General features: G+C 41.7%; 1 protein-coding gene across 2 annotated transcripts in view; it reads left to right on the top strand.

Moving 5' to 3' along the window:
- The window catches only part of aldocb (aldolase, fructose-bisphosphate C, b), a 43397-nt gene extending 21968 nt beyond the window's left edge, over positions 1-21429 (top strand). For both annotated transcript variants that reach the window (XM_043718087.2, XM_087977141.1), the window contains exons 4-9: positions 3062-3116; positions 9245-9405; positions 10286-10369; positions 13210-13384; positions 18683-18882; positions 20645-21429. In XM_043718087.2, the coding sequence (XP_043574022.1) occupies positions 3062-3116; positions 9245-9405; positions 10286-10369; positions 13210-13384; positions 18683-18882; positions 20645-20740 (771 nt within the window). In that variant the 3' untranslated portion in view covers positions 20741-21429. The remainder of the gene's footprint in view (positions 1-3061; positions 3117-9244; positions 9406-10285; positions 10370-13209; positions 13385-18682; positions 18883-20644) is intronic.
- The last annotated feature ends 354 nt before the right edge of the window (positions 21430-21783 follow it).

Genomic DNA, 21783 nt, shown 5'->3' with positions numbered 1-21783 from the left:
CAACATCCTTGTAAATCTTTTCCGAATCCTTTCAAGTTTCACAACATCCTTCCCGACCAGAAGTGCATGTAATATTCCAACAGTGGCCTAACCAATGACCTGTACAACTGCAACATGACCTCCCAACTCCTGTACTCAATACTCTGACCAATAAAGGAAAGCATACCAAGCACCACCTTCACTATCCTATCTACCTGCAACTCCACTGTCAAGGAGCTATGAACCTGCACTCCACGGTCTCTGTTCAGGAACACTCCCCAGGACCTTACCATGAAGTGTATAAGTGCTGCTAAGATTTGCTTTCCCAGCACCTTGCATTTATCTAAATTAAACTCCATCTGCCAGTCCTCAGCCCATTGGCCCAGCTGACCAAAATCCCATTGTAATCCAAGGTAACCTTCTTCGCTATCCATTGCACCTCCAATTTTGGTGTCATCTGCACACTTACTAACTGTACCTATTATGCTCATATCCAAATCATTTATATAAATGATGAAAACTGGTGGATCCATCACCAATCCTTGTGGCACACTACTGTTCTGTCTCCAAGTCGCTAGTTCTCCCTGTATTCAATGAGATCTAACCTTGTTAACCAGTCTCCCATGGGGAACCTTGTCCAGCGCATTACTGAAGTTCATATAGATCACGTCGACTGCTCTGTCCTCATCAATCCTCTTTGCTTCTTCAAAAAACTCAATCAAGTTTGTGCATGATTTCCCATGCACAAAATCATGTTGATTATCCCTAATCTTCATCAAAGAACTCTAACAAATTTGTAAGGCATGATCTCCCACTCTCAAAGTCATGCTGACTACGTCTAATCAAACCCTGTCTTTCCAAATGCATGTATATCTTATCCCTTAATCTTCTCCAGTAACTTACCCACCACAGATGTTAAGTTCCCTGGCTTTTCTTTGCAGTCCTTGAATAATGGCACAACATTCACTGCCCTGCAGTCTTCCAGGACCTTTCCTGTGGCTAACAATGATGCAAAAATATCAGCCAGGGCCCACACAATTTCTTCTCTACCCTCTTGCAGTGTTCTTTGATATATCTGATCAGGACAAGAAGATTTATCTTCCTTCATACATTTTAATACATCCAATACCACCTCTACTGTGATATAGACTGTCCCCAGGATATCACCACTAACTTCCCCAAGTCTTCATGTCTTTCTCCATGGTAAACACAGGAGAAATATTCATTGAGAACCCCACCTATCTCCTGCGATTCTATACAAAAATGTCCACTTTGGTCCTTGAGGGGCCTATTGTCTCTCTAGTTATTCTTTCTTTTTCCTTTAATATACTTAAAGAACCACTTTGGATTCCCCCTCATCTTCTCAGCCAAGGCTATCTTGTGCCCCCTTTTCACCCTCCTGATTTTTTTCTTTAGTAAGCTCCTGTATCCCCTATATACCTCTGAAGATTCCCTTGATCCCAGCTTCCTGTACCTGAGCACACCACCTTTTTTTGTTCTGGTCAAAGCCTCAATATCTCTCTTTATCCAGGGTTGCCTATTCCTGCCAACCTTGCACTTCATCCTCACAGGAACACAGACCTTGAACTCTAACTATCTCACTTTTAAAGGCCTCCCACTTGCCAGAGGTCCCTTTGCCTGCAAACAAACTGCCCCAATCAACCCCTGCAAGCTCCTGTCTAATCTCATAAAAATTCGCCTTGCCCCAATTTAGAACTTGAACCTGTGGACTACTTTTGTTCATCTCCGTAACTGCTTTAAAATTAATAGAACTATGTTCACCAGTCCCAAAGTGCTCCCCCACAATCATCTCCGTCACCTGTCCTGCCCCAATTCCCAAGAGTAGATCGAGTTTTGCTCCTTCCCGATTCTGTGGACTGTTTGAGGAGACTTTCCTGAACACATTTAACAAATTCCACCTTATCTAAGCGCTTAAATCTCTGGCAGTCCCAGTCTATGTTAGGAAAATGAAAATCCCCTACTATGACAACCCTATTGCTCCTGCAAGTCTTTGCAATCTACCTGCATGTTTGTTGCTCTAATTCCCCTTGACTGTTTGGGGGCCTATAGTACAACCCCAATAATGTCACCATCCCCTTCTTATTCCTTAGTTCCACCCACAAAGTCTTACTGGATGATCCATCAGTTATTTCATCTCTAATTAATCTGTGATACTCACCTTAATCAAAAATGCAACTTCCCCCTCCCCTTTTTCCACTACCTGTGTCTCACCAAAAGTACCTGTATCCTGGTACATTAAGCTGCCCGTCCTGTCCCTCCCTCTGCCATATTTCTCTAATGGCTATAACATCCCAGTCCCATGTACCAATCCAGGCCCTGAGCTCATCGGCCTCACCTGTCAGCCCTTTTGCATTGAAATAAATGCAATTTAATCCAATAGGCATTCCTTGTTCCCTGTTGTGTTCCAGTCTGTCTCGTCTCTTCCACTTACTATTTCTGTTTACGGTATCTCCTTCTTGCCTTGCAATTGCCTCCCTGCTGTTGATGATCCCACCCCCTGCCAATCTAGGTTAAACCCTCCCTTGAAGCATGAGCAAACCTGGCCGCCAAGATATTGTTCCTTCTCCAGTTCAGATGTAACCCAACGAGGTCCTGGTTTTTAACTAATTCCCTAGCTCTCAATCACTCTACAGGACCTCATCCCTATTTCTACCTCTGTCATTTTTGCCAACATGCACTCTCTGCCTACTCCCTTTGCCTTTCCTGATAGTCACCCAGCAACACTCTGCCTACACCGTAGGTGTGACCACCTCACTAAAACCCAGCGTCTTGAGATACTTCACACTCGTGTGTCACACCTTTCATCAGTCCTGAGTTTGTTACTACATATCTTTTGAATAATGCACTTGTCAGCCAAAGGGAGGAAAACTCCTTGAAATAGTTGGGACAGTCAACAAGATGGCATACAAAGTTGTAATGTAAAGGTGCGTAATTCTTAAAACAATAATAGAACTATCAAACATTTTGAAGTTAAATATCATTCAATGCCTTCTTGAATATTTGGTACAAATTATAAATATTAATTATTCTATTTGAAACTTAAGGTGTTCTGTATTTCCAGGTTGATAAAGGTGTTGTACCCTTGGCAGGAACCAATGGAGAAACTACAACTCAAGGTAAAGATGACATAATATATTTAGGAAGTGGGGATGTAAGGTATAAGATCTGTGATTAGAGAGGCGACAGGACATGGAAAGTATGTTGGGGTAATGGAGAAGATAATGTGTTGCTCTGGATGGTATCTAGACTATGTGTAACTTGAACACACTGTAAAGAAGGATGGGACTGGTGCATAGATAAAAGCAGTTACTGCGCAGGACGAAATAAGATTTTATATTGATCATTTGTCAAAAAGACTCTGCCTTTTTCAGTTGCTTGTAATTACTGTTGTTGTGGATAAATCACCACAATTTCCTGGATGCACTCAGAAGTCATGAGGTCTCCAGAGAGCAGCGGAGCCTGTCGGTATACATGAGTATATGGTGTAAATTTCTTTTATTTCAGGTTTTTCTTCAGTTCCTGGATGCACTCAGAGAGGTTATGAGGTCATGCATTTGGGTTGCTGTTTTAGAAGAACAGAGAAGATGGTAGAAGAGGCAGGGGTGTGGCATTGTTAATCAAGGGTAGTATTACAGCAGCTAAGATAACATTTGAGGACTCATCCACTGAGGTAGTTTGGGCTGAGGTTAGAAATAGGAAAGGAGATATCACCCTGTTGGGAGTTTTCTGTAGGCCTCCATAGTTCCAGGGGTGTAGAGGATAGGATAGCAAAGATGATTCTCTATAGGAGCGAGAGTAATAGGGTAGTTGTTATGGGAATCTTTAACTTCCCCAACATTGACTGGGAATACTATAGTTCAAGTAGTTTACGTGGATCAGTTTTTGTTCAATGTGTGCAGGAGGGTGTGCAGGAGGATTTTCTAACACAGCATGTAGACAGGCCAACAAGTGGCAATGCCATATTGGATTTGGGGAATGAACCTGGCCAGGTGTTAGATTTGGAGATAGGTGAGCACTTTGGTGATAATGACCATAATTTGGATATGTTTACAATAGCAATAGGCAGGGATAGGTATATACCACAGGGAAAGAGGAATAACTGGAGGAAAGGCAATTATGATGCGATTGGCAAAATTAAGGTTCCACAGGATGGGGAAGGAAACTGCAGGGGATTGGCACACTTGAAATGTGGAGCTTATTCAAGGAACAGCTACTGCAGGTCCTTGATAAGTATGTACCTATCAGACAGGGAGGTAGTTGTTGAGAGAAGGAGCCATGGTTTACTAAAGAAGTTGAAGTTTTTGTCAAGAGGAAGAAGAAGGCTGATGTGAAGATGAGGCATGAAGGCTCAGTTAGGGGGGGTTTGAGAGTTATATGTTAGCCAGGAAAGATCTAAAGAGAGGGCGAAGAAAGGCCAGGAGAGGACATGAGAAGTTGTTGGCAGATAGGATCGCGGAAAACCCCAAGGCTTTCTATAGGTATGTCAGGAATAAAAGAATGACTAGAGTAAGATTAGGACCAATTAAAGATAATAGTGGAAAGTTATGTGTGGAATCTGAGGACGTAGGGCAAGTGCTTAATGAATACTTTTCATCAGTATTCACATTGGAAAAGGGCAATGTTAGTGAGAATATGGAAATACAGGCTACAAGATGAGATTGAGGTTGACAAAGAAGAGGTTTTAGCAATTTTGGAAGATCTGAAAATAGATAAGACCCCCTGGGGCCAGTTGGGATTTATCCTTTGATTCTCTGGGAAGCCAGGAAGGAGATTGCAGAGCCTTTGGCTTTGATCTTTGTCATTATTGTCAACAGGAGTAGTGCCAGAAGACTGGAGGATAGCAAATGTTGTTCCCTTGTTTAAGAAGGGGAGTCGGGCAACCCTGGTAACTATAGGCCAGTGAGCCGTACTTCAGTTGTGGGTAAGGTGTTGGAAAAGGTTTAAAAGAGATAAGATTTATAACCAGCTAGAAAGGAATAATTTGATTCTGGATAGTCAACACGGTTTTGTGAAGGGTAGATTGTGCCTCACTAACCTTATTGAGTTCTTTTGAGGTGACAAAACAGGTGGATGAAGGTAAAGCGGTTGATGTGGTGTATATGGACCTGTAAGGCGTTTGATAAGGTTCTACGTGGTAGGTTATTGTACAAAATTAGGAGTTTCGGGATTGAAGGTGATTTTAGTGGTTTGGATCAGAAATTGGCTAGCTGAAAGACAGAGGGTGGTAGGGGTTGATGGGAAATGTTCATCATGGAGCTCACATACCAGTGGTATGCTGCAAGGATCTGTGTTGGGGCCACTGCTGTTGGTCATTTTTATAAATGACCTCGATGAGGGTGTAGAAGGATGGATTAGTAAACTTGCAGATGACACTAAAGTAGGCAGAGTTGTGGACAGTGCTGAAGAATGTTGTAGGTTACAGGGAACATAGATAAGATGCAGAGCTGGGCTGAGAAGTGGCAAATGGAGTTTAAAGCGGAAAGGTGTGAGGTATTTCACTTCGGAAGAAGTAACAGGAATGCAGAGTACCGGGCTAATGGTAAAATTCTTGGCAGTGTAGATGAATAGAGAGATCTCGGTGTCGAGGTGCGTGAATCCCTGGAAGTTGCCACCCAGGTTGATAAGCTTGTTAAGAAGGCACATGGTGTGTTGCCGTTTATTGGTAGGGGGATTTTGGAGCCACAAGGTCATGCTTCAGCTGTACAAGACAATGGTAAGGCCACACCTGGAGTATTGCGTGCAGTTCTGGCCACCGCATTATAGGGGGATGTGGAAGCTTTGGAAAAGATAGAGGAGATTTACTAGGATGTTGTCTGGTATGGAAAGAAGGTGTTACGAGGAGACTTAATCGAGACGTATAAGATAATCAGAGGGTTAGATAGGGTGGACAGTGAGAGCCTTTTTCCTCAGATGGTGAAGGCTAACACGAGGGGATATAGCTTTAAATTGAGGGGTGATAGATATAGGACAGATATCAGGGGTAGTTTCTTTACTCAGTAGTAGGGACATGGAATGGCCTACCAGCAGCAGTAGTAGACTCGTCAACATTAAGGGCATTTAAATGGTCATTGGACATACATATGGATAATAATGGAACAGTGTAGGTTAGGTAGGCATCCAATTAATTTTGCAGTCAGCGCAATATCGAGGGTTGAAGAGCCTGTACTGCATTGTAACGTTCTTTGTTCTATTACTTTTAATTTGGCTAGTTATTAAGAAATCTCAGATAATCAAGTACTGAAACAGTAATTTAAACTTGATTGTATCTAGCAACCAAGATAGGATCCATCAAGTAAGCAACTTAAGTCTCACGACTCAATTTGGCTATTATCCGATTTTAATGGTGGAATCTGGCCAGGATTCTCCCAACAGTGTCTGTCTCTGGAAGTGTCCAAGGTTCAATCTTTATGCAATGTTGTTCTTTTGAAGTTCTATTTTGGTGTTTGATTCTTCTAGAGTTTTGTCCTTCAAGTCATTATTGATGATTATTCAAAGTCCTTTCATCCAAATTACTGCAAGTCTACAGCTTGTCTTCTTATCAGAAGTAGCTTCTTTGTTCCTTGTTACATTTTTGCACATGACCGACATGGCTCCACTCCTCTTGAGAGACCTGGCTAATTGGTTTTAATTTCTGTATACGTTTGTCCTCTTATTCCAGGCAGAATTATTGCTGATTCTTTCAAGTATAAGTTTATCTTTTGATTTAATAACTGTTCATGGATTGAATTAAGTTCTGAAGTCTGTAATTTCACACTGGAATTCCTAAATGAGTTCAGCTGTAATGCTGACTAAAGTCTCCTTTCGGTGAAAGTGAGGATTGCAGATGCTGGAGATCAGAGTCGAGAGTGTGATGCTGGAAAAGCACGGCACATCAGGCAACATCTGAAGTGTTGTGCTTGGCCAGCACCACACTCTCGACTAAAGTCCCATTGAAATTTTCAAATGCCTAGTCTTGCCATGCAGAACCATTCCGAGGGTAAGTTCCTTTATTTCATTCAAACCAAGCTGTATGTTCCCTCAACATTGAGAATATGTTCTACATTTCAGTACTAAGATTACTGTAGTCTGACACATTTTTATTTTTAAAATTCTAATAAAAGGAAAGAACTGCAGATGCTGGAGATCTGAAATAAAAAAAACAAAAGTGCTGGGGAAAAGAAAAACAGTAGGTCTGGCAATATCTGTGGAGAGAGAAACAGTTAATGTTTAGAGTCTAAATTATTATAGTGGAATTGTTGTGGATTCAATGGGCTGCCCCAAAACTTTATTTTTTTTGCTACATCATTTGAGAACAATGAGATCAGGAAGAGTACTGACTAGGATTTCCACCTCTCATCCCAAGGTATCATTTTAAGTGCTATTTTCCCAGTCAGTTGAAAGTAGTGGCTTCCTTATTGGAGCATTTCTTGTGCACCAGCCAGTGTCACCCTAATCCAGAGACAATGATGTCTGATTTCCAATTTTAGCTGAATTGATAGAATTCGATCAGAGTGAAGTTATTTTGCCCTTTTGTGATAATGTTCCAGGAAAGGAGTGTGGTTATAAGTCTGCTCTGTGAAAAGCTGCATCCTTCCTTTAAATTATTTCCAAACTTGTGTACTTGAATTGAAAATTAACTTATTTGGTGTTGAGACTTGGGCTTGCCAATCATGTCTTTCTGTGCCTCAAAGAATACAAAATACCCTAGAAGACCAATATGTACTTGTTTAAATGTATGATGAATTTATTTGGTGTATTCATACATACTCTTATCAAATTAATACTTAACTGGACAAAAGCAGATTATTGAGATGCCAGAAGTCTGAAATAAAAATTGAAAATGCTGCAACTATTCAATGGGTTAAGACTGCATTTTGTAAAAAGAGGAGGTTGAAATATTTAAGTCTGTTTTTCTCTCCACAGGCTGCTTGACCAGTTTCCTGCATTTTGTTTTTAAAAAAACTTTTGGTAGACACACTATCATTTTTTTTTTCTAATTGACCTTTTCAGAGATATTAATACCTACCTCTGGATGAGATAAGACTTGAACCTGGGCTCCTGGTCCAGGGGAAGGACATATCACTGTGCCACAGGAGGGAACCCATATTAGAGTTTTTAAAGTAACCTACATATTCTAATCAACATGTTCAGCAATGTTATCACCCACCTCTGGAGCAGGTGGGACCTGAACTGAAGCTTCCCAGTTCAGGAATAGGGACTCTACCTCTGCATCATAACAGGGCCCCTACGTTAATACTTACTCTTGAGGTGTTATCGCCTGTACTAAGCTGGCTATCATAAATGGCCTGTTGTCACGATGCGATGCTTCAATCAGCTGCGAATCTTTGTTCAATTGTTGATTCTTTGGCTTTAAATGCACTTATGTTAAGTACATTTCAATTCCAATCACTGAATAACAGCAGTCAGAAAATGACCAGCCAATGTGTTTTAGTGATGCTGGTTGAGGAATAACGTCATGAAAGGCACTGGGGAGAACACCTCTGATCTTCACATTATTGTTACTGGATCATTTTACATTCAGCTGAACAGGTAGGAGGGATCATGATTTAACATCAGCCAAAATATGGCACCTCTAAATTTGCATTAAATGCTCGGTACTACACTGGGATTATGTGCTTACATCTTTTGAGTTAAGATTTAAACCTTATGTCAGAAAGCACTCGAAGTATTTCAACCTCATAGCAATTTTATTGTTGCATAAAGGTTTCCTATTTAATTTCAAAGCCCTTATTCAGAAACAATAGAAGAAAGGTACTTGTCCTGATGGTTGTTTGGTATGGTGTTATTTGTTGCTGCTCGAACAGCAGCATGGAAGTGTTCCATAGGCCTAGCCAGCTGAAGTGATCTCTTAATTATTTTATTTTGCTTTGTTTTGCATTGCAGAAGTAAAATCCAAAAAAAAACTACTTATAAACATAAGCCTCTGTTTTATCATATTTTTATTCTTGTGGGTACCTGTGTCCAAACTAGACAGTGCCTAATAGCTGATGATATCTGAAACCAAAACAAAGTTGCTGGAGAAACTCAGCGGGTCTGGCAGCATCTGTGGAAAGAAAGCAGAGTTAGCACTGAGTCCAGTAACTCTTCATCAGAACCTGAGTCACTGGATTAAATGTTAACTCTGCTTTCTTCGTACAGATGTTGCCAGTCTTACTGAGCTTTTTCAGCAATGTCTATTTTTGTTTCAGACCTCCACATTATACGTTTCTTTTTTTATTTTAGATGATATTTTTTGGTTTTATAGGTCTGGATGGATTGTCGGAGCGTTGTGCTCAGTACAAGAAGGATGGAGCGGACTTTGCAAAGTGGCGTTGTGTTTTGAAGATCACTGACACAACCCCATCTTCCCTTGCTATTGCTGAAAATGCCAATGTCCTGGCACGTTATGCCAGTATCTGCCAGCAGGTGAAGTGAAACAAAATGTACCAAAGTGTAAATGCAGTTGGCGGTTGATAGAATTTGTTTCTAGTTGCCATTAAACACCGAGCTGGTGCAACATTTGTTTCTTCTTCAACAGAGCAAATAATGATCACTGTAGTTTCCCTCCCAGCTCTAATGACAAAGTATACACCCAGTGTGGGGATAGCTCTACAGATTAGATTCATGCCTCTGTCCTGAATGAACTAATCTTGGCTACAGCAGCAAAGCAGTTCAGTAACAGATCCTTGCACATCTGTGACAGAAGGGGAAAAAGTTCCAACACAAACAAAATCAGAAATTGCTGGACAATCTCAGCAGGTCTGGCAACATCTCTTCCATTTGGAAGAAGGGTCACTGGACCTGAAATGTTATCTCTACTTTCTCTCTACAGAAGCTGTCAGACCTGCTGAGGTTTTCCAGCAGCCACAGTTCTTTGTTTTATTTATTTTGTTTAGGAGAAAATTACATATTACAATCCAAAGATTATACTGAAAAGTCGATGTCTACACTTCTAAGGATACCATCAGTAGGTCTGTAGTCCACCTCCATGATCGAGTAGCCTACCAAATGCCTAACAGGGTTCACAAGAGAAGACTGACTATTTGGGGAGGGTACTGGAAGATGTTCATACAAACAAATTGGTGGCTTCGGAAAGCCAAAGTATAAAATAGGGACAGGGATTGGATTGTTCCGGAGTTTGGATTTGGCTCCAGTTATGATGCTGTGAACAAAGTACTCTACCCAAGGTATTGGGAAAATACTAATGTGAAAGTTTCATTAATGAGCACCCTGGAGATTTTGATTGCTGGAGTGTGGAAGTCCAGATCTCTGCATTGCTTTACTATTTTCCCTTCTTGTATTTTAGAATGGCATTGTTCCCATTGTGGAGCCAGAGATCCTTCCTGATGGTGATCATGATCTGAAGCGATGCCAGTATGTCACAGAAAAGGTTGGTTGGAAAACAAACTTGTGATTTATTTAGCATCTCCCATAACCTTTGTGTTCTAAATAGCTTCAGGAATGGACTTTGCAAAGTGGCGTTGTGTTTTGAAGATCACTGACTTTGCTATTGCTGAAAATGCTAATGTCACACCAGTATCTAATAACAGGTGAAGTGAAACAAATGTACCAAAGTAATAATGCAGTTGGTGGTTAATCAAATTTGTTTCTAGTTGCCATTACACACCAAGCTTCAGTCAATGAAATGGGTTTAAAACATAGTCACCCTGAAGACTGACTGAACTGGTCCTCACCCTGAATCACCATGGACATCCAGTCCCTGTACACCTCCATCCCCCATCACGAAGGACTTAAAGCCCTCCGTTTCTTCCTTTCCCGCCGTACCAACCAGTACCCTTCCACCGACACCCTCCTTCGACTGACTGAACTGGTCCTCACCCTGAACAACTTCTCTTTCCAATCCTCCCACTTCCTCCAAACCAAAGGAGTAGCCATGGACACCTGCATGGGCCCCAGCTATGCCTGCCTCTTCGTAGGATATGTGGAACAGTCCATCTTCCGCAGCTACACTGGCACCACCCCCCACCTTTTCCTCCGCTACGTCGATGACTGTATCGGCGCTGCCTCGTGCTCCCACGAGGAGGTTGAACAGTTCATCCACTTTACCAACACCTTCCACCCCGACCTCAAATTCACCTGGACAGTCTCAGACTCCTCCCTCCCCTTCCTAGACCTTTCCATTTCTATCTCGGGTGACCGAATCGACACGGACATTTACTATAAACTGACCGACTCCCACAGCTACCTAGACTACACCTCCTCCCACCCTGCCCCCTGTAAAAATGCCATCCCATATTCCCAATTCCTTCGTCTCCGCCGCATCTGCTCCCAGGAGGACCAGTTCCAAAACCGTACAACCCAGATGGCCTCCTTCTTCAAGGACTGCAATTTCCCGGCAGACGTAGTCGACGATGCCCTCCACCGCATCTCTTCCACTTCCTGCTCCTCCACCCTTGAGCCCCGTCCCTCCAACCGCCACCAGGACAGAACCCTACTGGTCCTCGCCTACCACCCCACCAACCTCCATGTACAACGTATCATCCGCCGTCATTTCCGCCACCTCCAAACGGACCCCACCACCAGGGATATATTTCCCTTCCCTCCCCTATCAGCATTCTGAAAAGACCACTCCCTCCGTGACTCCCTCGTCAGGTCCACACCCCCCCACCAACCCAATCTCCACTCCCGGCACCTTCCCCTGCAACCGCAAGAAATGCAAAACTTGCGCCCACACCTCCCCCCTTACTTCCCTCCAAGGCCCCAAAGGAAACTTCCATATCCACCACAAATTCACCTGCACCTCCACACACATCATCTATTGCATCCGCTGCAACCGATGTGGCCTCCTCTATATTGGGGAGACAGGCCGCCTACTTGCGGAACGTTTCAGAGAACACCTCTGGGACACCCAGACCAACCAACCCAACCACCCCGTAGCCCAACACTTTAACTCCCCCTCCCACTCCACCAAGGACATGCAGGTCCTTGGACTCCTCCATCGCCAGACCATGGCAACATGACGGTTGGAGGAAGAGCGCCTCATCTTCTGCCTGGGAACCCTCCAACCACAAGGGATGAACTCAGATTTCTCCAGTTTCCTCATTTCCCCTCCCCCCACCTTGTCTCAGTCAAATCCCTCGAACTCAGCACCGCCTTCCTAACCTGCAATCTTCTTCCTGACCTCTCCGCCCCCACTCCACTCTGGCCTATCACCCTCACCTTGACCTCCCTCCACCTATCGCAATTCCAACGCTCCTCCCCCAAGTCCCTCCTCCTACCTTTTATCTTAGCCTGCTTTCCTCATTCCTGAAGAAGGGCTTATGCCCGAAATGTCGATTCTCCTGTTCCTTGGATGCTGCCTGACCTGCGCTTTTCCAGAAACACATTTTCAGCTCTGATCTCCAGCATCTGCAGCCCTCACTTTCTCCTTAAAACATAGTCATCATTGCAATGTAACTCACTGATAACTACAACTGCATATTGGCTCTAAAGGGTGTAGCAGGTACAAGTTAGACAAATGAAGTACAAAACTTAATTTACAGTAACAGAAAATAGCATAAGAATAAATCAAATGTGACAAAATGAGAGAATTCAAACACAGCACTTTCAGCATGTAATGCACACCTCCAGGTGTCTGGCTCGAGTCCTTCTGAACAAGAGGTAGGAACATTACCAGTGGTCCAAGGATGACTTCATTTTGTTAAAGGCAGCATCTTCAATATTTACACATAGCTGAGACAATTAAGGCTAACCAATTGGTGGATACAGCCAACCAATCTCTAGGAAGGATATAGAGAACGTAAACAGACCATTTCATAAACTCTTGGGGTTATGCTAGGAGCAGTGTTACGGTCAGTAAGAAAGGAGCAGCTGTTGGGCTTGGCTGCATGCTGTTATAGCCTAGGTATTGTTTGACTCTAAGAACTGCTAGTTTATTTGAAATTCATTTCGGCCAGATGGATCAGGAGAACTTCTGCCAACCATGTTCCTACAGCTATCTGAGGAACACTGTCAATAAGAGAAGCTGCATAAAATTAATTTACTGATGAGTGAACTGCTGTGCTACTGTGGCTGAATTTCAGTCTTCGACCCCCTGATTAGAGCATACCTTTTGAGGGCAAATCTAATTCATAACCTGAAAATGGGAACAACACAAATCCCTACCTACTGATCTCTATATCAGAGAACTAAAGAGAAATATGAAAAATGAGGAATTCCTCTGTACCATATCTTTCATGATAATGAAGTGCTTGCCTTTTGTTTTTTTAGGTGTTGGGTGCAGTTTATAAGGCCTTAAGTGATCACCACATATATCTTGAGGGAACCCTACTGAAGCCCAACATGGTGACAGCAGGATATGCCTGTCCCACCAAGTACAGCCCTGAGGAGGTTGCCATCGCCACAGTTACTGCACTGCGGCGCACTGTCCCACCTGCTGTCCCAGGTACATGGACACTGGTTACAGGATTTACTGTAATATGTTTTGTTATTTTTGGAACATTCTGATACTAATTAGGAGCAGAGAATGTTAGTGTGGTTTGAATGATTTTTTTTTCCAGCAACCTCAATCTTAACCACACCAGCACATCTATTGACCAAAAATGGTGACATTGAAATGCTAGAGAGAAAAGTAGCAAATTAGGAGATAGGTATTTATTTTTGGTGGCATAGAAAAAAGTGGTCATTGTGAATCACATCCATGCAACTGGCAGTCAACTGACATCTTGTATTAGGTAACTGACGGAATCGGTATTTACTAGTTTAAACTAAGTTTGGCAGGGGGTGGGAACCAGAATGACATCGGAGAGGGGTATGGTTGTAGATGGGGCAGTGACAGGATGTAGTGAATCTATTGGGAAGGTTTTTCATGTAATGAAACAAAGGGATCGGTTGAAATGTGGTTGCTTTAACACGTGGAGTGTCAGAAATAAGAGTGATGAACTTAGAGCATGGATCAGTACGTGGGACTATGATGTTGTGGTTATAATGGACATGGATTTCACAGGGACAGGAATGGTTGCTAGATATTCCAGGGTTTAGAACGTATAAAAGGAACAGGGAGGGTGGAAAAAAGGAGGGGGTGTAGCACTCTAATTGTTAATTAGAGTGCGCATTACAGCCACAGAAACAAAGATTGTCAAGGAAGATTTGTCTACTGAGTCAGTATGGGTGGGAATTAGGAACAGCAAAGGAGCAGCCACCTCCTTGGGCATTTTCTACAGACCTCCTAATAGCAATAGGGAGATTGAAGAACTCCTAGGCTGTCAGATTTTGGAAAAATGCAGATGTAGCAGGGTTGTTGTTGTTATGGTTGATTTCAACTTTCCCAATATTGACTGAAACCTCCTTTGTGCAGACCATTTGGATGGAGCTTTTGTTGTCAGGTGTGTGCAGGAGGGTTCCCTTACTCAGTATGTAGACAGGCCGATGAGGGGGAGGCCATTTTGGATTTGGTGCTTGGCAATGAGCCAGGGCAGGTTCCGATCTCGCGGTAGGAGAACACATTTTGGTGTCAGTGACTATAACTACCTCACATTTACCATAGCCATGGAGAGGGAAAGTAGCAGTTACCAATGGAAGATATTTAATTGGGGGAAAAGGACATTGACACTATCCATCAGGAGTTGGGAAATAAAGATTGGGAGTAATTGTTCCACAGAAAGGACACAGCAGACATGTGGAGACTGTGTGTTTAAGGCACAATTGTTGAGAGTGATGCACAAATTTTGTTCCTCTGAGACTGGCAAGAAGGGGTAAGATTAAGGAGTCTTGGATGATTATAACAGAGGAACTTCTCGTCAAAAGGAAGAAGGCAGCTTACGTAAAATGGAGGAAGCGAGGATCTCTCACAGCTTTAGAGGATTACAGGTTTGCTAGAAAGGAGCTCAGAAATGGACTGAGGAGAGTCAGGAGGGGGCACGAAAAAGGCTCAGCAGGAAGGATTAGGGAGAACCCAAAGGCATTTTACTCACATATGAGGAATAAGAGAATGATCAGGGAGAAGTTAGGGCCAGTCAAGGATAGTGTAGGGAACGTGTGCATGGAGTCTGTGCAGATAGGGGAGGCCCTAAATGAGATTTTGCTTCAGTTTTCACTAAGGAAAATGACCTTGTTGTGAATGAGAACTTTGAGGAGCTGGGAATTAGGCTTGAACAGATCAGGATTGATGAAGTTGATGTGCTGGAAAGTTTGGCAAACATTTAAGATTGAGAAGTCCCCAATGCCAGACCAGATTTATCCTAGGTTGCTCTGGGAAGCGAGAAAGGAGGTTGCTAAGCCGCTGGTGAAGATCTTTGCTTCCTCGCTCTCCACGGGAGTTGTACTGGAGGATTGGAGGGAGACGAAAGTTGTTCCTCTTTTCAAGAAGGGTAATAGGGAAATCCCTGGCAATTACAGACTAGTCAGTCTTACATCTGCGGTCAGTGAGGTTTTGTAAAGAATTCTGAGGGATAGGATTTATGACTATTTCGAAAAGCATAGCATGATTAAAGGCAGTCAAATGGCTTTGAGGGGCAGGTCATGTCTGACAAATCTTAGAGTTCTTTGAGGAGGTGATGAGACAGGTCGAGCAGTGGAGATGGTGTATGGACCTCCGCAAGGCTCATGATAGGTTCGTTCATAAAGTCAGGAGGCTTAACGTGGTGCAAAGAATGGGAGTAAATCCTAAGGATTGGGAGGGTTTTAGGTTATCTTAAAAAAAGGAGAAAAATGATCATAGGAAAGAAAAATGGTAAACAGAAGAAAATTGTCCAGTCTTCATTTGTAGGAATCATCATTTAAATGCCAGAGAGGAAATTAAGGTAGTTTAAAATCAGGACATTAAAAAGTATTAGAGACACTTGATTAGTTTTAAAATCCAGTGGTTGCGTAGCCATAGTTTTTCTAAAGTCCTCTAGATTCTAAAATGGTCCCAATAGATTGGAAGTTACCACATGTAATACTACCCATAACTGAGAATAAAGGGAGAAACTAGGAACTACAGTCAGACTTGTTGTTGGGGAAGTACTGGAATTTCTTAATACACTTAAATCATAGTATGATCACACAGTTTGTGATCTTAAAGAAGAGCAACCTTGTTTGACAAATTCCTTGGAGTTTAAGATGTTCAGAAGCGTATGTTTTTAATAGTTCCTTGAAAATTGAGTCCCAGGTAGACAGGATAGTGAAGAAAGCATTTGGTATGCTTACCTTTATTGGTCAATATATTGAATACAGGAGTTGGGAGGTCATGTAGCAGCTGTACAGGACATTGGTTTGGCCACTTTTGGAATATTTCATGTAATTCTGGTCTCCTTCCTATCAGAAGGATGTTGTGAAACTTGAAAGTGTTCAGAAAAGATTTCCAAGGATGTTGCCAGTGTTGGAGTATTTGAGCTATAGGGAGAGGTTGAACAGGCTGGGACTATTTTCGCTAGAGGTTGGAGGCTGAGGGGTGACCTTGTAGAGGTTTATGAAATAATGAGGGGCACGGATAGGATGAATAGAGAAGGTCTTTTCCCCAATGTAGCACAGTCCAAAACTAGACAGCATAGATTTAAGACGAAAGGGGAAAGATTTAAAAGGGAAAACGTTTTCATGCTGAGGCTGATGGGTGTATGGAATGAACTGCCAGAGGAGGGGGGGTGGATGCTAGTATAGTTACAACATTTAAAAGGTATCTGGATGGGTATATGAATAGGAAGGGTTTGGAGGGATATGGGCCTGGTGCTGGCAAATGGGACTAGATTTATTTTAGGATATCTGGTGGGCATGGACGAATTGAACTGAAGGTTTGTCTCCGTGCTGTACATCTCTATGACTCTGTTAGCTCTATGGTTGAGAAAAGAGAACCAGTAGATTCTGGTATATGTGGATTTTGGAAAGAGCTTTCAAAACTATGCTACAGAAATGGATAATACTAAAGAACTAGGAGCAGGCCAAGACCATTCAGCCTTGAGCATGATCCATCATTTAGTACAATCATGGCTGATGTCATCTCCATCTTAGAGGAAACAAACTGCAGATTCAAAACACTTAGACATCATTCCTACTGCTTTTAAATATGCCACCTTGTAGCCTAAAATTATAACCTTGCATGCTAGATTGCCCCCAAAAGAGGAGTCATCTGTTCTGCATCTACTTTGTGAATCCCCCTTTAGCATCTTGTATACCTCAACTAGATCTCCTCTAATTCTTCTAACTTCTAGTGTATAGGTCTTATACTGCTCAATCTTTTCTCATAAAGCAAGCCTTTCTTATCTGGAATTAATCTAGTGAACTTTCTCTGAACTGACTCCAATCCAATTATATACTTTTAAGGGAACCAAAAGCACAAACCTTTCTAGATGTGGTCTCAACAATGTCTTCTACAGTTGTAGCAATACCTCCCCTATTTGTACACTCCATTCCTTTTAACACTACATGCTGAAATTCTACTTGACCCCCTTTTTATTACATATTGTGCCTGCGTACTGGTGATCTGTGATTCATGGACGAAGACACCCAGATCCTTTTGTAATGAAACATTTAAGTTTCCCTCCATAATTTGACTTTTTTATTCTTCCAGCCAAATTGGATAACTTATCCATATTAAACTCCATCTGCCAAACATTGGCATATTCACTTAAAACTATCTATAAAGTTTTTTTGCAACTTACTTTCAAAACTTTTCTATTATCCTCTGCCATTGTGTCTAGAGTACCTCCTAACCCTGCATCCAAGTCATTATCTGAGATTGCAAATAGTTAGGCCTGAAGGCTGGACCCTGTGGCACCCCACTGGTGTAGCGTATAGATGCATGGAATTCTGAAGGACAGGACGTCAGTGGAACTGAAGCCAAAGATCAGCAATGATATCATTGAAGACCAGAGAAGGCCTAGTGCCATATGGTCGTCTTGAACTCTTTATTTCTAATGTTCATGTGCACAAGTACACTTTTCATTTTTACAGATTCTAAAGACTAGTTGAGCTCTTTTTTTAATCATGTATCACAAGGCTGTAATGACTGGATGTAGGTTTGATTGCTGAGCTGAAAGTTTCATTTCCAGATGTTTTGTCACCCTACTAGATAACATCTTTAGTAGGCCTCCAGGCGAAGCACTGTTCATGATTCCTGCTTTCTATTTATACGTTTTGGTTTCTTTGGGTTGGTAGTCATTTCCTGTGGCGATGTCATTTCCTGTTCTTTTTCTCAGGAGGTGGTAAATGGGATCCAAGTCAGTGTTTGTTGATAGAGTTCCGGTTGGAATGCCATGCTTCTAGAAATTCTCGTGCGTGTCTCTGTTTGGCTTGTCCTAGGATGGATGTGTTATCCCAGTCGAAGTGGTATCCTTCCTTATCTGTCCTATACATTCCAACCGGAACTCTTATCAACAAACACATCGGGTTAGACCCCTTCTCCCACCCCGTGAGAAGAAGAATAGGAAATGACACCACCAACCCAAATAAACTCAAACATATAAATAGAAAGCAGGAAACATCAGAATGCTTTGTCTGGAAGCTCATTGAAGATGTTACCTAGTAGGGTGATGAAATGTTTGGAAATGAACCTTCCAGCTCAGCGAGCAAACCTACATCCAGAACTCAACCTGAGCTACAAATCTTCTCAAAACTCTGTGATGACTAGCACAGCTAACCATTGTACCCTTCAAATTGTTTTAAGTTGATGCACAATGATCCTTCAACCTCCACAGCCATATTGAAATTGCATGGCAAGTCAAATTTGGTGTCTATGCTTCTGACTTGTTTCTGATTTTTCTTTCAGGAGTCACCTTTTTGTCTGGAGGGCAGAGTGAGGAGGAAGCCACCATCCATCTTAATGCTATCAACAAATGTCCATTGCCAAAACCATGGGCACTGACCTTCTCTTTTGGCCGAGCTCTACAAGCCTCCGCATTGAATGCCTGGCGTGGGGAGCAGGATAACCTGCAGGCAGCTCAGGATGAGTTCATGAAACGTGCTGAGGTATTTGTGATTCCTGGTTTGTTTTGTAGTGCAAGTAGAAGAAACTTCAATACATAGTCCTGAGATTTTTGGGATAAAGGTTTTGAGTTAGGTGGGGGAAAGCATCTGGGGCCACATTCCAGATTCCTAAACAATCACTATGTAGGAACATCTGGTGATAAATGACTGGACCAGACTTGCATCCAATATTGCACAAATATTTTTAAATTAGATTTGATAAAGAATGCCTTACACTCAATCTGTTCTCCTTTGCTGGTAACATCTGGGATTTGCTTTACAATCCCATCATTAACTTGCTTTTCTAGTGCCATTTTTTTAATGGCGTAAAATATCTGTGTGCTTCACAAGAATGCTGTCCAATAAAATTCTTATACCAGTTAACAGTTTGAAATTATTAGGACAAAAAGCTTGGTCAAAGCATTTTGAGGAGTTTCTTGGAGAGAGAAAATACCAGAGTGTGCAGCATTGACAGCTGAAGTCAGACATAAATAGTGGAATGATTAAAATAGAGAATACCTGAAATCTAAGTAAAGGATTGGATGAATTGAGAGAGGGAGTGATAAGTTCATGGTGGGATTTGAGACAAGTTTTATTGAGATTAAATAACTTGTATTTTTTTTTAAAAGTGGAATTTCTAACCAACCAACGGAAATATCCAAATTACATTAATGTTTTAATACATTTACTATCACAAACTAAACAACATATCAAACTCAAATAAAACAAAGAACTGCAAATGCTGGAAATCAACAAAAACAAATTGCTGGAGAAACTTGGGTTGGCAGCATCTTTGGATAGATAGAAGTAGCACAGCTGATATTTGACTGAATAATTAATTTTTGTTTGCTGCTAAAGTAAAAATCAAGAAGTTTTCTGAAAAAAAAAGACTTGAAAGATGAATTGTTTTCTCTGATTGAATGTTTCCCAGTCCTTTTTTGAAAGTTGTTCCACTCAGCTTGAGTCTTCCAGATCTGACTTTGAAGAGCAAAGCCTGCTTGGCAACTCCTTGTTTCTAAAATCTCCCTCTTGGTTCTCTTTCATTCCTTTCTAAAACATACTGCTTGGTTATTAAGACAAGAGGCCATAGTTTCTCTACAACAGTAGCTGCCCTGTTGTTCAACGCAATAGTAATTGCTAAAATAAAATCAAGAACTGTGGATGCTGGAAACCTGAGAAACTGATTGCTGGAGATACTCAGCAAGTCTTACAGCATCTGTGGAGAGAAAACAGTTAATGTCTCAGATCCAGTGTCCCTTCAGTTCTTAAATTTGTATTTGTGACGATAATAATTGCCTTGCATCTCTTTCTCAAAGCACCTAAACTAGGTATGAAAATTGCCACTTAGTAATTCAGTTGGCTCCTGTTTTCAGACTCTTTCTTCTCGCTGCCCCCCCCACGACTACCGAGATCTCATGGGGGTTTGTCTTCAAACAAGTGTTTGTATGACCTCCACAGCCCCTTTTTCTAAAACATTGTTTCACCTTAAAAGGAGACATTTTAAAGTTACTCTTGCAAACGCTATTCTAAATGTAACATGAGGTTGAGAACTTTAAAATAAAGATGTAGTCAGACAAGGAGCCACTGTACATCTGAGAGCATAAGGTTGATGATGGCTTTCACATGTATGTAGACAAGTGTTCAGGAACTAACGTGGCATTAGGGATGTTTTTAAATCAATTCAATATTTTTTAGTGTTTATGATTATATTATCTTCCTAAATATTTTGTTCTTGATGCTTTATTCACTTTTTTTATTTAAATAGGTTAACAGTTTGGCTTCACTCGGGCAGTATGAGGCCAGTGGCGAGAGTGACGGTGCAGCTAGCCAATCTCTCTACATAGAAAATCATGCTTACTGAAAGAAATCCACAGGAAAATCCAAATAAAAAAGGAATGAAAAAGTTTTAAATTCTCATTCAGCTTCTCGTGATTGACTGATCCACAGCCTCTGCTACCTTGTATATTGTGCCCTCCTGGCCTACATTATTTTGCTGTGTAGCTGAGATTTAACCTTAGGAGTGCTGATAGCAACACAACATGCTCTATACTCTTCTCCCAGGGTTCATGTAGTTTGGCCTTAATGATACTCCAACAGATTACTGCAATCTTCAATATTACAAGTGCTGTTAATTGCTTCCCTGAAAGATTATAAAGATTGTTTTCAGTGTTAGCTGCCTTGCCCTGATCATCTGGGCTTGTTGTGAACAAAAAGGATATCACTAGTAGATCAGAGCTTACTGCACTTTGCCTCTTCACAATGTTAATGTGTTGCTGTGGCTTCTAAAGTGAGCATGACAACCTAGAAGATGACTGTACACAACATATAGTGGTAACTATAACACACAAGTCTAAATTGATCCAAACAGTGCTCTGCATTTTTCTCCCTGCCTCAAGAAAAACCCACTGTTTGTATATTTTTGTGTGAATTCTGAATATTTGAGATTGCGGGGAGCATTGAGTGTTGTTCAAAAGTATTTTGAGATATATAGTTATTGTACTCACTCCACATCAGGTAAATAGTTATAATAAAGTTATGGAACAAACATTAGTCTTGCTGTCTTAGTATTTTCAAAATGTTTGATTTGTACAGTAATTCTCAGCTGTGGTGGAATATTTCTCTACCACTATCACTTTTAAATCTGACCACTCACTCCAGACTCTTATCTCTCCTTTCTAGCCATTTCCTCTTTCTTGCACATTATTTCCTGTCTGTCTCTTGCTACCCCTTTATCAGCTCCCTCCCTGAGCACAAAACTGCCTAAATCAATCTATGATATACTCTTCTTGGTGCTGTGCAATGACCCTGCCACACTTGTCCTTGGTGTTCCTTCAATAGAAAAGGAGCTCAACTATATCGAGAACAAAGGCACTCAATAATTCAGTGGATAAGATGCCAGTCAAA

The sequence above is a fragment of the Chiloscyllium plagiosum genome, unplaced genomic scaffold, assembly GCF_037043375.1.
Source record: "Chiloscyllium plagiosum isolate Xiang-an unplaced genomic scaffold, Cpla_swu_hap1 HiC_scaffold_31, whole genome shotgun sequence".
Taxonomy (NCBI): Eukaryota; Metazoa; Chordata; class Chondrichthyes; order Orectolobiformes; family Hemiscylliidae; genus Chiloscyllium; species Chiloscyllium plagiosum.
The sequence above is the reverse complement of the archived record's forward strand: the minus strand, read 5'-3'. Positions and strand labels throughout refer to the sequence as shown.